Source organism: Poecilia formosa, unplaced genomic scaffold, assembly GCF_000485575.1.
Source record: "Poecilia formosa unplaced genomic scaffold, Poecilia_formosa-5.1.2 Scaffold25, whole genome shotgun sequence".
Classification (NCBI taxonomy): Eukaryota; Metazoa; Chordata; class Actinopteri; order Cyprinodontiformes; family Poeciliidae; genus Poecilia; species Poecilia formosa.
In genome coordinates this window covers 92584-109973 of record NW_006799964.1, presented here as the reverse complement: position 1 = coordinate 109973, position 17390 = coordinate 92584, and the positions used below count along the sequence as shown (strand labels likewise).

The window sequence follows — 17390 nt, the reverse complement described above, 5'->3', positions numbered from 1 at the left end:
CTTAAGCCTTTATTTCTTATAGTGATGACTATGGCTTAGAAAGAAAACAGAATTTGGGGTGTAAGAAAATTTGATAAACTCAATAAAAAGGAAATTTTTCAAGAGAAGCATCAGGCTCCTGAAAAATATGTTCACTTCTACACTGGTTGGATCTCCTTTTGCATAAATGACTGCATCAGTGCTGCTGAGATGCAACAGAAACATTTCTCTGATGGCAGTCTTAACTTTTCTATGGAGTTCTGGTCAGGTGAGTTTGCTAGCCATTCAAGCACAGACATTCACCGAATTAGGATTTATTACCTTTGGCAGTGTGAGCAAGTACCATCTCAGTTTCCCACATATTTAAAGTAGCTTAGTTAAAAAAATAAAAGTTGGTCTAACATTCTGCACAAATTCTTTACATTATTTTAAAGTAAATCTTTAAGGGAAAAAATCTGAGCACATCCATCCTTACTGTTCTAAAACAAGAAATGTAACCTTTTGATTCTCATTACTGAAAGTCTAGAAATGCACTTATTTGCCACTTACAATCCATATCTGCTTCTGTACCTCAATTTTACAGATTTCTATTGAATCCATTCACAGGATCTCACTGCACTGCACCTCATCTCCACTGAACGACTTCCTATTAAAAGAGCCAAGAAAATGTCTCATTACCAAATATTTATAACCAAGTCGAACTTTAAAAAAAAAAATAATAATCTGAAATATAGCCAGTGTAAAAACTGGCACCCATAGAGATGAAAAGACGAGACAGAAGTTGGAGCTCCAACTGCTCAGAACTTTATTTAGAGAGAAATAAGGGTTAAAATTAAATTAAAATATAAAATTTGGTTGGACAGGTCTGGTATGTAGTTTTTAAAAAGGGGAGGTATGGACACGGGGCGCCAAGGCAGCTTCCAGGGGAGGGAGCTAGAAGGAGAAAAATGTATGAAAGAAATTTAAAGAGGATGAATTAAGCAATACAGGATGTCATGTATAAAAAAAAAGGGAAAAAAAAAGACAGATGCAGTTAGTCATTATAAACCCCACCCCCATCTGAAATGTCCTCATATGTGATCAGTGCTACTGCGCTCTCCTTTTCATTTTTCTGTTTCTTCAGGAGGATCGGATCATTTATCATCTTCACTCATTAAATGTAACAATTTTTCCTGCAGTTTTGAAAAAAGTAAACAAAAAGTCCTTCAAAAATAAAATGCGGCAACCACTTTATGTTCTACTATTACATATACAGTATATATATATTTATATATAAATACATACATAAATATCTTACATGTACAACCAATTTTGAAAAGAAGAGGGAAGAGAGAACCCAAAAGACTTATGAGGACTTGGGGAGGTGGGGAGAGCATAATGCTCATTGTAAGGGTAGTGTGCCTGTTTTTTTTTTTTTTTTTTTTTTTAATGTTTTCCATTTGTTTTGTTGTAACTTTACACACACGCTCTCATGCAACCACACAGCCTTTTGGGGGAGAAGGGAATGGGGAGCATTCCTCAGTTTGCCCAGTAGGGAGAGCTGCCATAGCTGGACTTGCTGCCTTGGGTTTTCTGCTGCATACTGCTGGACTGATTTCGCTGACCTGGACCACCCTGCAATGAAACAAAGAGTCGTTCAGATGAGATTTCATCTCGCATCCTGTTCTGCCATAGAAATTTTCCCACACGTTTGCTATAGACGTACAATTTTAGAGGTGTGCAGACAGAAGGTTTGGCCTTTGCTTACCTGTCCATCTTGTGTTAGGTGATGGTGCATCAGCTGGGAGTGGGGTTGTTGGTGTGGAGGCAGGATGTGCAGGAAGGGGCCAGGAGCATAGCCAGGTGCTCCACCAGGGTTCATGGGGCTGGCACCTCCCAGAGCAGAAGGCAGACTGAAGGGAGGTGGCGTCCCGGTGTGGAAGCCTTGCTTATCAAACGACTGAGAGACAAAAGAGTTTCAATTACTTCATGAGAACCTGCAAGTCTGGTGTCGCTCATTTAACAATCATTCCTGTCTGCAGTCAGACTATACAAATGCCCAACTGCAAGTGCCTTTAAGTTTTCTCTGGACTCATTTACTGATCCGTTTACAGACCAACATATGTACATACTTGTTTTTATTTATTCTATATTTAAGGTATTCTAAAATTACTTCTTTCACCCATAGAATGTTAAATATATACATAATATCACTTATGGTTATGTTTGGTTTTCCCTAATATTTAACTCCTTGGATGGAGAAGCTTGTAAACAAATAAATGATTAAACTCCTTTAAGATAAAATGGAGGCACCTCCCCATCACAGTGCTGAAACCCATATATACTCCAAACTTCTAGCAAACACATCACCAAAAGATATTAAACATTAATCACAGAAACATGATGAGAAACATACCTGTGTTTTGCTGTATATGGAACCTCCCATATCAGGAACTCCACCAGCCGTTGCTGATCCAGACAATCCTGGTGCTGAGAAATGAGAGAAAAGGAAATGAAGAAATATTTTAATGAAAGATACTTGAACCGGCAGTGAAAAACAAGAATTGGCAAAAGCTTTAAACCAATCTCTTTGCTGTTTAGCAGTAAATCTTGAATTTCTGTTTCCATGTTAGTATTCCAGACGCCAGCCCGCAGGAAGAAGCAGATTAGGAGAGGAGGTGCAGCGGCACATTGTCTCACTTTTTCACCACTCTCTGCAATGAGCTGCTGTAGCCCATGTGGATAGATTTCCATGTTTCCACTGTAGTAAATAAGGAATGTTTCAGGATGCACATGTGTTGTGTGTACCTTTCCCTGGGCCGCTGCCTGCTGATTTGGCCTGTGACTGGGCAGAGCCTCCATACCCTGTCTTATTGTAATCCCCACCGTGGGCTTGAGACAGGTCATCAAAAGCTGAAGGACGAGGAACAGCACAGGACAGAAAGAGGGGGGTGGGGAATCAGAAGGGAGATGAGCAATGAAATTTATGAAGAGGAAAATGGATAGGTGGAGAAGAAGGGATTGGAGCAGGTCAGAGAGATACGGCAACCTGACAGTGATGGAAAGTGTGACTGTATGTTCAACTTCAGGAGTGGCTTTCAGCTAAGCAAGCAGGCAAATAAACAGACCACACACATGCAGCAAGATGTCCTCGTTCCTCTACAGACATGGGAGCAGCTTTTAACCACATAACTAGAGTCTGATGTCACCAATCTTGGGAGTATTTGCTTTGTCCAAACTATGTGCAACACTGTTTCAGTAACAGATGAGCGAGCGTAGTAATGTCCCACCTGCACCGTAGGCGTGCTGCCCGTAACTTGGCTGATGCTGTTGGTGGTACTGACTGGAGGGGTTGGCCAGGCCCATCGCAGGCTGCTTGGCAGACGCTGGAGGCACAAACACTGTGGGGCCGTACTGGAAGGCTGAAGGAACGCCAGGCATGCCAGCGTAGTATGGCAGACCTGAGAGAGAGCAGGGGAGGGGGGGGGAAATCAAAGCTTAGCACAATTTCAACTGTACTAATACGGTAAAACCATCTGATCTTTTTTTCTGAATTCTGCCAGGAAAAAGGTTATTTGTACCTTGTGTAAATGTTAGAGTAACAATTAGTTAATTAGAATAAGTACCTTTCACAACCTGAAGGACTTAAATCAAACGCCAATAAAGTAAACTATGAAAATGATTTTATTGTGTAGTGCCAACTTAGGCAGTCGATGTTTCATTCAAGAAACCTTAAGAAGCAGGGAAGAAAAATACACATTTCAAATGAAGTTCTTTCATCAATTCCATTTAACCAATCAGAAAATGAAAAGTTCATGCAGAATGTGCCTCAGTGTCACGTTTGCAAAGCTTTAAAGGTCAAGGGGAGAGGACCTGTAGATAACTGCTTTACATATAATAGACATCTTGTCAATGATCAACATAATCATCTGCAGGTTCTGGTTTTCTTTACCAGTGTATCCGTAGCCAGGTGGCAGAGGCGGGTTGAGAAAGGCCTGGTTCTGTGTCTGCTGACCCTGGTTCTGACCCTGTGCTTGAGTCCCTGCCTGCTGGGTCTGCTGGGTCTGAGACTGGACCCCGGCAGTAGCCAGGCTAGTTGGGGGAGCCGGGGAAGAAGAGTCATTCCTGCCAAACTTTGTTGCCTCACCTGCAAACATAAACACACAGAAAATCTGGATCACTGGAATATTTGTGTTGAAGTATTCTGATTGGTTGACTAAGGCTTTAACTTTATGCTACACTGTCCACTGTGCTTTTGGCATGTTTAGAAACCAACACTCTGATGTATTTGTGCAGGTTTTTCTGAATGAAAGCTTTTCTTAAAGCCTTACTATACAATATTTCTTAAAGCTATGTGGCAGAGATATTTGTCTTTATAAAGGCCCTCTACATATGTACAAGGCCTTAGTGGCCATCATGCTCTTAAATTATGTTGACGTATGGTTCAAACATACAGATCAGGGGGAATATTCATACATGTCAATTTGGGGAAAAGTGGCGTTGACTATTCAGTATTAATGATCAAAGTAAACCATATTTTACTCACCAGAATATGGATTATTAGCCAGGCTCTCTCTTCCAGGGATTGGAGCTGTAGCACCAGGGAATGTTACACCGTAGTAGTCCTGATAAAAATAAATAAATCAATCAAGGGGTTAAAGATGATGTGAAAAAAGGAACCGATTCAATGGATAATTATACAAGCACATGCTAAACTTAAAGAGTTGTTTGACCAAAGAGAAACTGCACTGATGTGTATGGTTGTGAGAAGGAGAAAAACAAATAAATTGAACAAGACCTTGAGCATTAATAGAAACGGTGAATTCAGTAGTGTTTAAAAACATGAACCTAATTTTTCAAATGACGCATCTTTTGTGTTACCAAGTTACTATAAGGAAGGGAAAAAATCATTTGGTTATGTAGTTTGTGAAGCCAAGAAGGTAAAGCAGGCTGAGTTGGCAAAGAACTAACATGGAGATCAAAATCAGGAAGTGACTAAGAAAAATTAAACATTTAACAGTCATAAAAACAGCTAAATCTATTTGAAGAAAAAGCAGTTTAAAAGCAGAGATAAGTGGTTTAATTTTTAAACTGTGATGCAAGACCATCGGGGATCAGACGTTATGGATGTGAATCCATTTTGTTTAGATTGGAGCAGCATGAGAAAAAGACTCACCAAAGGCAGTCGAGACTGCAGCATTTGTAAGTCTTCATATCCATAGATCTGCTGTTGGGAGGGGGGAGAAATAAATTGTCACCTTGTGTCATGGTGAAATATTTAGAAAATCCTCAGGAATGACGCAGGAATTCATTTAAGTCTCTGCTTGTAAAACATGACATTTAGGAGAATGAAGACGAGCTACTATAAATTAGGAAAAGAAAGTTACCGGGTAAGCAGGGAGCAAGCCACCAGGACCCATAATGTACTGGTTAGCCAGTAGCGGCGGCACTCCTTGGGCCAAATTAGGAGGAGCCTTACCTGTAGGGGAGGAAGAGCAGAAACCCACATGACCTTCTCTTTCATAAACAAATGGAGTGACATAAATCAAGCAGCTAATTGGAAATACTGAAGCAAGTTGACCGACTCTTGTGTCCAGATAAAAATAACTTACTAGAAGTGGTGGTGAGTTGTGGTGCTGTGCGGCTGCCTGCAGCTGAGATTGTGGTGTTTGTGCCATTCTGACTCAGTCCTGGTCCTGCTGATTGGTGCAGACCATTGGAGGATGAAGTGCTGACAATCGTGGACGCAGCAGGAGGGACAGCTTGGCTGGAGGATGATGAAAAGGCATGAAGGTTGCTGCTGCTGCTTTCCTCATTGGTCATCTGGTCAAGAAAGAAATGACCAGATCAAGTGTGAGAAATTCAGGACTAAAAGGAATTGGAAGCATAATCTCAGCATTAGATGCTTATAAACTTACAGTGAGGGAACTTGTGACGAGGGCTGATCCAGATGAGTGAGTACTGCTCATGTGACTGCAAAGAGAAGAGAATACATCCATTAACCTGATGCAAATGAAAGTCTCAGCTTTAAAGGAAAATGAGTCTTGGAAGCTAGGAGATTCAGAGATTTGTTTTCTCCACATTATAGGATTAGGATATGTGCTTGAAACCATCATTATCTCCATGTTAAATGTCAGTATGAGTGAGCCAGCCATTACCTGCCGAGTGATGAGATGGGGGCTGAGTGGGATGGGGTAACTACAGGAGAAGGAATATGGTGTCCAGATCCACCCTCACTGGTCATAACAGGAGATTCTGTTTTCACAGATCTAGATGACGTAGAGCCTGGTTTAAAGAAGAAGAGAAATGTATCTTGTGTGTTGAAGACATACAATATTTTAGTAGTGGGTGTACTTACTTTCCTGTGTGCCCTGTGTCTTCATAGCACTGTAGCCATTCTATAACGGGAAGAACGCATTTTGTCTTAAAATTCACCAGGCCACGGTCACATTAAGCCTTCAGGAGCAAAACAGGACCAAGTTGTTTGTACTTACAGTCAGAGGAGCAGCAACACCTGATGGGACGTCTTTGCTCTGCGAGAAGCCAAGATGAGGAGGCAGCGTTCTTGAGCTGCTGTTGTCAACTCGACTGGTTGGAGTAGGAACTGAAGAGGACGGTGGCGCTGCTGCACTGGGGAGACCGAGTGATGGGGAGGGAGTAGCACCAGGTAGGCCCAGAGATGGAGAAGGAAAGCTGGCATCTGATACAGCTGAGGGTAAGCTGCTCACGTGGTCACTGTTCAAAAAGGGAGAGGGGGAAATATTTGAGAGAAATATTGAAGAGTGTTGCTTATACAGCAATAGTTTAATTATGCAGGTGTTGAAAAGAATTGTGAAAATGTTTTACAAGGGCATTATGGTGCTTGGCTTAAAACTATGTCAACATGTAACCAAATTGGTTTATTGTCAATACAGCAAGTTTAGTTAAACACAGATGTGGTATATTAGGTTTCTGGAAAGAAAAAAAAAAGTTTTTAAACAGATCTATCTTCTGCCATATTGTCCTTTCTGTGTGGCTCTAGTCTCTCTGGGAAGTGTCAATGGGTGTGGAGTTTTTCATAGGCTGCATAGTGCATTAACTAGATCTGTGATGTTCCTCAACTGCCTGTTGCTGCATTCTGCTGGAGGACTTGGTTCTTACAGGTTTTTCCATTTCCTCCATTATGAAATAGAAAATTCCAGACCTTACTATAACTACTTCTGCAGTGGTTGAGCTTTCAAGAAGGGGGGAAAGGAAGTAAAGAAATGAAGAAACAAGAGGAGGTAGGATAAGAACGAAAACAAAAGATAAGCACATGAAATTGACACCAAAAGGCAAAGAGAAAGTGCAAGTTTGGTCAAGCATTTGCAGATCACAACTGAATGAATAACTACTGCAGGGAATGAAGGAAAGAACATGATTAGATATTTTACTCAACTAAAACCAAATTTAAACTAAAGGAGACAGTGTGAAGGCAAAACAACCCCCAGACAAAGACTAGAAATAGTACAGAAATATACATAGAATGGAGAAAGAAAAAATAATAATTCCTTGCATTTTAAAAAAGTTAAAGACCTCTTTTCAAAAACTATGTTAGATATGCACTAGTTGAAAACTATGGAAACTATGCTGGTTATGTTGTAGTTTATATGGGAACTTGAATGTCAGTGTGTAACCTGGGAAGACCTATTTTGACAGGAGCATGAAAAAAATCTTGCCATCATCTGAAGCAAATGTCAACAGACCTACCATGTAATAGATTCATGACACCCATGTGGAATCTTTAATATAAAAGATGGAATTATTACAGAACTCACTGGATTGCCATAATAAGAGTTAAATTTAATTTATTTTAAAATTTGATGTGTCCTGCTTTATACAACATATTTTATTTTCTTGAGGAAAAAAAAAAAAAGATAAAAGTATAATAAAAATACCAATTTATCATTGGGCCCGCATCCTTTTGTATGAAGACTGTTCACTTTTAATAGCCACATACCTCACAGGTCCTGACTTGGGGAACATGCTGTTCTGTGCCTGCTGTGTGGGAACAGCTGCAGGAGCAGGCATGGTGGTCTGAACCAGGGTGGATGAATGTTCCCGGGCCAACTCGGCTTGAGAGTCTGCTGTTACACTTCCAGCTTCAGAGCTGAAGTCAAGAGCTCCGAACTGAACGTTCAGACCAGAGATGTCGGCTGAACCTGGCATTTCCACCGCTGACGATGGAATCTGAGACAGAAGGAATGCATGTTGTAGAAAAAGAAAGCAAACCAACACTGGTATAAATCCTGTGTACTTCTTATTTACAAAAGGGGTCAAAAATAATAATTACCACCCCAAAGCTGCAATGCAATCTGTAGAAACACTTCAACTTGATGTGAAGTGGTTTCAAAGTTTAAAACTCTTTATAAAATATAAGTTGATGTCTTACGAGTAACATTCCCATCATCTATCCAGGGATTGTATTGTACATTTTATGTTCTTAGGAGCTCTGATATTTTTACCTTTGATGGAAGAGGAGCTCTGCGTCGCTGGGTCTTTAACTGTCGCTGAGGAGGATCAGAGATCGAAAGATCCAGGCCTGACTGCTTACTTCCTGGAGAAGATCCGTCTCTTACAGGGAGGCCAGAAGACTCCTGACCTGAAATTCAAAACAATGTTTTTGCATACAATAAACCCACAGGATCATGCAAGTGTCAAAAGAAGACATGTGAAACACAACACTGCCATAATCTCCTCATACAGAGACTGATAAAAACGGAGACTGATCAAATAAACAAAAATTTTAAACATTGCATAAATCAGTGGGCCGTTTATTCATTGCATCATTCCTGCTGTTTATAATCCTTTTAATTAAAAGCTACACTTGCGTGTTTCTACACAGTACTAATCAGCAGGATGAAAGAATAATAAACTAACCGTTGAGAAGTAATTCCTGTCACAAAAATGCCATAGTTGGGTAAGTAAAGGAGCTTCACTAAGCTCCTTTGCTTGGAGCAGTCAGCGTCCTTCAGCACTGACTGAAGGACGACTCTTAAAACTGAAGTTTGTTGCCTCTCATCATCTTTGTTAAGTAGCCAACATAAAAAAATACCCCCCCAATTTATGGTTATTCTTTATTAATAATCTAATCTTGTCAAATAAAATGTTAGGAAATAACTACAAAAAACCCCAACAACTGTAATGATCAATTCCAGGTCATTGTAGCATTTATAGTGAGTATTGTTACAGTTCTGTTTTAAACAGAAGACGCCATGTAACATTTTACATATTAGAATCTTCTTTAACATCATGAAGATTAAATGTATTCAATAGTGTGTTGAGCTATTCTGTGGCTGTACCTGGTGGTGTGGGGGCCTGTGGAGCGTGTGGCTGAGACAGGCCCAGAGGCTCTGTGGTGGGCAGTATGGAGGACTGCTGCTGCCTTTGAGCAAGCTGGCTGAGCACTGCAGATGGTTCTGGCTGATGCTTCATTTCCACTTCAGAGAACACAAACAAATACCATTGTACAAATACATGGTTAATTTAGAGCACCCAAGTCCTAATTTAATATCAACTTACAGTTTTGGGATCCAATAGGGCCATTTTCAACCCTCTGAGCCTTGCTATCTGGAGTAGGTGAAGCTGCAGGAGCTGGACTCTGCATCGGAGGTTGTCCTGGGTCTTTGGAGACGCCGCCGCTTGTTGCCAACATCTGACTGGTTCTCTGAGGCAATCGAGGCCCGTTGAGTGGCTCAGACATGCAAATGTCTGGACCTGGTGCCTGCTTTGGTGCATTCAGGGACCCAAAACCAGAACCTATGACTGAAGACTGGGAGCATAACAGACAAGACAAAATGACTTCAACAGTACCACAGATTAGTAATATTTATGAAATACAGATTCTCTAACAGGTGTGAGAGTGTGTGTGTGGTAAGGAATACCAGTGCAGCATGTGCATAGGTGGTGCTAGCAGAGGCAGCATGAGCGTAGCTGTTGGCGGTGGCATGTGCGTAGCTGTGTGTTGCAGTCCGTCCATTGTGGTGGGAGTTGGTGAACACCAGGCTTTGGCCCAAATCCTCTGCTGAAGGACCATCAACGATTGCTCCCAAGTCAGATTCCACAGAACCTCCCACAGTCACTCCAGTCTTAGGCAGTATGCTAGCCAGGTCCACACTGACCAGATACAGGACAAGAGAACAGAAGTAGAGAAGAGATTTGTTTTCAGAAGATGAGTATGAAGAAGATTGGGATTTTTAAAGCCTGTTTTATAAAGACGTTTAAGGTTTGACTTACTTGTGTCCAGGTGTGACGTGGTTAGCTGGAGCAGAAGAGGCAGTGAACACTTTGGTCTCAGACAACTGTGATAGAAAATAAATAAAGTCATGAGATTATTTCTGCGTATGGCTGACACTGTAGGTCAAATGCAACTTCTTTCCAACCTTGTATCAAGTGCAACCTTCATTTCCATCAATAAGCAGTTACCATTATTTACCAAGATGCTTGCATGTCATTTAGCCCCTGAGCTGTTTTGCTTCTTGGCAATGTGGTTGTTTCATACCAGGCTTTTGCATTACAAATGGTGCCGTCTAAACTAGGGCCTGTAACCCCCAGAGAGAGTTTTTGTACCAGCTTTGATGGCCAAAGATTAGAAATGATTCTCAATATTCTACTCAGTTTACTGCAAGAAAACTGAGTGATATATGTGATCCCTGTGTATCCCACTAATATTCAGCAACTGGACCAAAACAGTCCTCTTTTTTTTTTTTATTGTTATGTTGTGTTTTAATGTACAGCACCTTGTATCAGCTGTTGTTTTAAAGTGCTTTATAAATAAAGTTGGTATGGTATATTTAGAATTTAATGAAACTATGCCAGGTTAGACCACTTTCTCCAATACTAATGAAAATACTCCACTGCCAAACAATAAATACAGTCATACAACATGGTTTAACTACATTAAATAAAAAAAGCTAACGGGTACAAAATTGAAGCCAGTAGGGTGCAAACATGCTCTTGCTTCTTAAAAACAGACTTCGAGTATCAATAATTACAATATTGACTCAAAATATACCCCTATAAAGTGTATTTATATTTCAGTCAACGCAGATAATTCAAGGCTTTGTGGACTTAGATTTGTGTTCATCCCCCATATGTTACGCAGCGACAGTAACTGAGAAATGATGCTGTTGTAAATATGACAAGACATGATGGACATTGCAAACTGGAAACAAACAAGTGCATAAAATTGCAAAAGTACTGTATACAGTATTGATAATTAATCTCATATTTAAACTGTTATGTCTTACATCCTCGTTCCATTCTTCTGAATTCCAGTCTTCCATATTGTTTCCGCGCCATGATCCTGACAGAGAAAGAGAGCAAAAGCTGTCAAATTATTGTTTTGAGTTTCCTTCAACTCTTCACAAACGGTTTTAATTTCACCCTGAGCTATATCTCCAACTCCAGTCCACAAGAGGCAAAGTCTTGATGTTTTTAGAGGTATCCTTGTTCCACCTGAATCACACCCTTAGCATTTCATCAAATCCTGCAGAGTCCTGGTACTGATCCATTCATCAAGTGTCTGTAAACAAGGAGGCGTCTAAACTCTGAAGACAGTGGCTCTGAAGGACTACAATGCTACACCACAGTAGTAAATTTAAGTCTTGTAGTGTGGATTTCAAAACAGTGAGACTGTGCTACTAAAGAATGAACTGATGCCACCAAACAAAGAATACAGCTATTGTTAAAAATATGAGCAAAATCTGACTTCATAATGTGGAAGCTTAGTTTCTATCATCTTATTTACCAGTTCCCTCAGTAGTTTCATTGCCCTCCAATCTGTCCTGGTTGGCTCTGGAGTTTGAAGTGTAGTCAGCAGGATTAAAAGTGCTGGAAGAAGTAAAAAGTAAATTACTCAAACTAATATTAAAATACAAGATCTTGTTCCTGCAGATAGGGTGTGCATTTTTTTGTTTTTGTTTGGATTTTTTCTCTTTCTTGAACAGTAAATGGGCAGGAGATGGGGAGCAGGGATAAGGGGAGGACATGAAGCAAATGCCCCAAAATCACACCACATCAAGAACCAGAGCCTCTGCAAATGGTGCCCACGCTTTAAGAATTGAGCCACCCAGTGCCCCAGGTGTACATGTTTTAACAGCGCTTAAGATTTAACTCAATGTTTTATCAATCGATACCGATAACAACTGAACAGGATTTAAGTCAATATTCTTACCCCATTCCTTGTGAAGAGAACCTGTTTCCAACAGTTCCTCTTCCTCTCCCACGGCCCCCGACTCCTGAAGGGAAAATAGACATGAGCTAATTGGAACCTTTCAACCTTAATTTCTGATTAAAGACTTTATGAACATATATAATAAGAACAAAAATAAACAAATAAAAAGAAATCACCTAACAATTTTCGACCACTAAGAACACGAATCAGGGTCGTCTGTCCAGTAAGTTTGGTAAAAGCAAACAAACTCTGGATTTGTCTGCATTTAGTAAGAGGGTTTTATTCTAGTGTGTACCTCTGCCTCGTCCCCTGCGTCCACGGTCAGACCCTCTCTCTCCAGGAGTCACCTCAAACCCGTTCTCCTCTGAGCGACCTATGATTCAACCAGAATAAAAATAAAATAATTAGAAAACTGCGCACACATACACAGTCTACATTATTCAGCATTACACTATTTTAACATTTCATACCTTCACGACCTCGGCTGATGCCTCTGCCCCTCCTGTTGGACGCTCCACGTCCACGGCTGGCCTCCCGTTCTCCTTTCTTCTCCCGGCTTTCTTTTAAATCCGAGGTTCCTCCCTCTTTCCCGATACTACGCTTTTTTCCTACAGTCTCCCAGGAGTTCTGAACGGCAAACAAAATCAATGTTGGTGCTACAAAGAACACAGTAAAGGTGCGTGGTATGACCAAAATTTTATATCATGGCATTTTCAACAATTGTCACTGTATTTTTCTTTTAAAGCAAATGTGTGTTAATCACATTTACGACATCCTTAAAAAAATGGCAGGATTTCTAGAAGTGAGTTTTCAGGACAGTGTCACTAATGAATCACATGGCATGACTGTTGTAGTGTAAATATAGAATATTTCCAATGTGGTATTAAACAGCAGCTATCCAGCCTTTTGGTCGTAGCTCTAAAACATTTTCCCACAGCACTTAATGGGACCATATCTTCAGTGACGTCAAAAGTGATTTTTTTTATAATTATTATTATTTCAACCCGCCGCATGCTTGTTTTGCTGTAGGGAGTACCCCTTTATTTCAACACAGATGGCATATTATTGTTATTTCAATGACACGTGAGCTTTCACAGCCAAAGTACTTCCATACAACAGAAACCGCGCCTCTTTTAGGCATTCCTTCTAGGTAATCACCTCAAACGACTTTTGCTGCAATTTTTATCCAAGTCCACACTCGACTGCCCCAGTGACACTAGCTCGTCTTTCGCTGCTCTGCATATGACTTCAGTGTGTAACAAAGAAAAAGGCCCTCCGCGAAACAGATTACTAGTAAATATATTCTGAGACTTAAATAGTAAATAAGTAAAAGGGTGTATGGAAAACTCAAACAAAAATAAAAACCATTAAAAAAAACTGTCTTATGTGATTAGAACAAAAAAAGCAAAAAGCATCATAGTTCCTCCCTTTCCCTAAGTAGTAGTTTAAAAAAAAAAAAAAGCCAGTCAGAATGTGATTATTTTTATCTCTGTGCATCCATGTTTGTGTGTGTGCTCTTACTGTGTCGGAGGGACTCTCAAGCAGAAAATTGATGGCTCTGTTTGCATCTTCATTGCAGTCATGGAGGGCTACTACGCATTCATCTTGGGTCTTCCCAGTTACCTCAATCAACTGAATGTAAAGGAATCAGAATTAAGCTGTTATGTTTTATCATGAACCACAACAAAGTTATTTATGTTAAGAAGCTGTATGAATCTAGACTATTACGTTTTATTTCCCACCTGTGTATGAACATACCTGTTTGACCTTGTCTTCAAAGTCAGTATCATTATTGTCATAGATCACCTGCGCTAAACGCATCTGCTCTGCTGTGGCCTGCAAGAAAGAAGAAAACAGAGCTAAGCGAGGACAACAGCAAAATGTTTTAATCAGTTAAAAATTATCTTATGTGGGGGTTCACTGATTAGAGTTTAGTGCTCATTTCTTGATCTCTGCTTCTAAAAGCTTTGACCTGCCAATACACGTTTTATGCGGTTTCAATTTCTCTTTAAGGACAAATGGAATAAGAGAAATCACAAATATTTTAAGCCTTCTTGCAACAAACATGTTTTAAGTTTATATCAGAGCCAGAAGTGAACAAGATTTTGTTATCATAAAACAAAGACCAAATGCTTACAAAGTTCACATTTTAAGCTATCCTTACCATCCTGTATTAGCAATTTGAGCCAATACATTAGTACTTATAAGCAACAATCAGTGATTTTCCTGAAGAATGTAGACCCTGGCCTTAGTTCAGATCAACAAAGATGTCAATATTTCCAAATTCCACATGTTGCATACAGACAGAAATCACAAGCTTAAAAGATTTATTTTATTTTTTTTAATGTGACTGTTGTATTTCAGCCATCTTATTTGCTTAAATTTGCTGCCTGAATGAAACACTGATGTAAAATGAAGTTTGATTTTAAATACTTTCTTGAATCTCAATGTGTCACCTGATAGCCTTTCTAAAATATTTTTCCAGTAACCCACAAAAGTGTTGTCAGCAGACCTGATGGCGATCAGATAGGGTGCGTTCGAGATCAGATATTAGAGTTTCTGGCTGACTGGTCACTACTCAGGGCCCGTCAAGCTAAAGCCTGGATGATTCCGGTCATCAACCATTTTGTTTGGTGAATTTTCATGTAGTTTTAGAAGTAAATACAATTTTAATTTCAAGAAAAGAGAAACAGTCAATATCTCACCTGTATCTGTTTCTGTGGCTGTGTTGTTTGGGTGGTTGTGGGCAGCGTCTTGTCCCGAGTCCCTCGGGTTGGATTGCTGACCACTGAAGTCATCATATACAGTATATACAAAAAAAAATGTATGTACAAAATAGAAAAAATCTAGGGGAAAGAAAGTACAAATATGGTAATTGAAGTGAGAGTTTATGAAAAGGTAGAAATGAACAGCTGTGTCTTTAAAAAAAATGGCTCTGGGTAAATGCGCAATACTAGAGCTGTACACTTGATATAGGCAGACTGAGACACACGGTTATATACCATGTAAGACTATAACCCCCGTATCTGTCGCCCCCCACATCCACTGTTAAATTTAGCCAGCCAAGAGGGGACTGTCCGGGTGTCATCTTACAGCTCTCCCTCCTTTCCCCACTCAAAAATACCGTCAGTATTTACCAGTGTTTCTTGTCGGAGGGCATAGATATCGTTCCCTTTGATGAGCTACAAACCTTTACAGCAAAAAACCGAAAATAGATTTTAAAAAAGCAAAGCAGAGAACTGCTATGTAGGCCAAAATCAGTAGAAACTGAAAGCACAAAAACAAGGATTACGTCACACCTTTTAATAGACCATACGATCCCGAAAATGTTAGGAAATTGCGGGTTTCAAATGACGTTACAAAAATAAACAAAAATTAACAGTGGGATGGCTAGTCACTGATGAAAGTTGGAAGGCAAAAATCACGTAAACGTTACATGGTGGGTGTATTATCCGCTTTAAATCGATTCAAAGAACTGTTTTTTTTTTTGTTGTTGTTGTTTTTAGTCTTTCGACCATAGAACTAACTGAAGTTATCCGACGTTGAAAAGCGCTCAAATGAAAAAATACAACATAAAGTCAAAATACAGACCAACGTTCAGTCGAGCTCATGATAGCTGTAGCCTAGCGAGCCACTTGCCTTTGTTCTTTCAACAGTCCCTACGCCATTCCAGAGTCTTCGCTTGGAGAATATCAGCGCAGTAATTTTACGGTTGGTCCGCGTGTCATAAAACAACGACGCTTTTGTTTTACAATCACCAAGGCAGTTATGGGGGGGGGGAAACAAACAGACGCGTCAAGAGCGACGACATACCCCTTTGTGTAAACCCGAGCGAAAAGCTAACATTAGCAGCAAGCTAACACTTGTAACGAAAGCAACACAGTTGCGTGTCTCCTTAAAATTATTGTACCTACGGGACCCAAATATCGTTTAATTTACTTCAGGGACCGCGGATGGCAATGGCTCAGTCGAAATTTAAGTTGCCCACGAAGCTACAAGAGTAATGAGCGGCTAAATGCTACCAGCTCCGGCATGTGAAAGGCCTTTTTCCCAAATGCAATACAATGGTTCACAGTTTGGACAGAGCCTCGCGTGTTAGCAAACCACGGAACAACCAGTTCAGGTCGAGTTTACACACGTAAAACGTCAAACACTGACTATAAAACGAAACCAAATTACACAATAAAAAACATTTTTAATTTTCAGACGGATTTTAAACACAATTCACTAAACAAATCTGACTTTCTTTTACCTGCTAACACGCTTTCGCTCAGCCAGCAGGCAGCAGCAGATGTGTCACGTGATCCACCGCGCCGTTGTTTAACGTAAGGAATCGGAGCTCCACAAACAAACGTTACAACCAATCAAAAGCATCTACCAGGTCACGTGGTACAAAGTTGCAGGACAACTCGCGCGTAAGGTGTTTGATGATATTATTTAGGTTTTCATTATATTTTATTCAAAGTCAGTAAATGTACGAGTTCTGTGAAAAAATTAGACCCTGTATGAAGCCCCTTCGGTTTCTTTTCAGCCAAATCTTAATGTATCGTTATTTAATACAAATTATAGCACAGCATTAAGAGAATCAAGCCAGGGGTGTCACACTCTAGTCCTCAAGGACCACTGTCCTGCAGTTTTTAGATGTCACAGGTACAAAAACACTGGAATGAAATGGCTTAATTACCTCCTTCATGTGTAGATAAGTTCTGCAGAGCCTTGCTAATGGCCTAATTATTCTATTCAGGTGTGGTGCAGCAGAGGCACATCTGAAAGTTGCAGGGCAGTTGCCCTCCAGGACTGGAGTTTGACACCTGTGATCTAAGCTATTAAAACTTAAGAGAAAAATTTCTGTATATCATAATAAATAAATAAAAATCACCTTTTCGAGTGAAGGGTCAATAAACGCATGTTCACATCCGTTAAAATGCATAAGATTACACAGGTGTATGACACTAGATGCACATGGTGAGAACTTGTTCACTCAGACATGCCGTTTAAAAATTTGATATTTAGTTTCATCTTCTCCTGACTCCCATGTTTTTCCTTTGTAAAGAAAATTAGCTGCCAAATTTCCTCTTGAAACATGATTAGAAAACAAAATTAATATTTTTCAAAAATACAATACCATTTACCATAGACAAAGTGAAGTCCTATATATGTCCAGGTTGTTAAACTCAACAAGATCAGACTTTCAAGTTGATCTCAAATATGAATACAGTAATTAGATTCTGTATCTAAA

At 39.9% G+C, this 17390-nt stretch overlaps 1 protein-coding gene across 3 annotated transcripts; it reads right to left on the bottom strand.

The window, feature by feature from the left end:
* Positions 1-760: 760 nt before the first annotated feature.
* On the bottom strand, positions 761-16501 carry LOC103135352 (ubiquitin-associated protein 2-like). Of its 3 annotated transcripts, none has more exons than XM_007548005.2 (29): positions 16404-16501; positions 14857-14997; positions 13910-13987; positions 13673-13783; positions 12622-12778; positions 12447-12524; positions 12152-12215; positions 11726-11808; positions 11226-11281; positions 10213-10277; positions 9861-10092; positions 9499-9748; positions 9279-9416; positions 8442-8578; positions 7937-8166; positions 6453-6693; positions 6317-6356; positions 6117-6243; positions 5877-5931; positions 5571-5781; positions 5346-5437; positions 5135-5185; positions 4505-4583; positions 3911-4105; positions 3249-3419; positions 2767-2871; positions 2375-2448; positions 1727-1918; positions 761-1593 (listed from the first exon to the last, which is right to left on the bottom strand). In XM_007548005.2, the coding sequence occupies exons 2-29, from the start codon at positions 14950-14952 to the stop codon at positions 1498-1500; spliced, it is 3504 nt and encodes a 1167-aa protein (XP_007548067.1). In that variant the 5' UTR covers positions 14953-14997; positions 16404-16501; the 3' UTR covers positions 761-1497. The 3 variants fall into 3 exon arrangements, with proteins under 3 accessions (XP_007548067.1, XP_016524942.1, XP_007548068.1); XM_016669456.1 differs by having other exon boundaries at positions 5135-5182; XM_007548006.1 differs by lacking the exon at positions 2767-2871.
* Between the last annotated feature and the right edge of the window lie 889 nt (positions 16502-17390).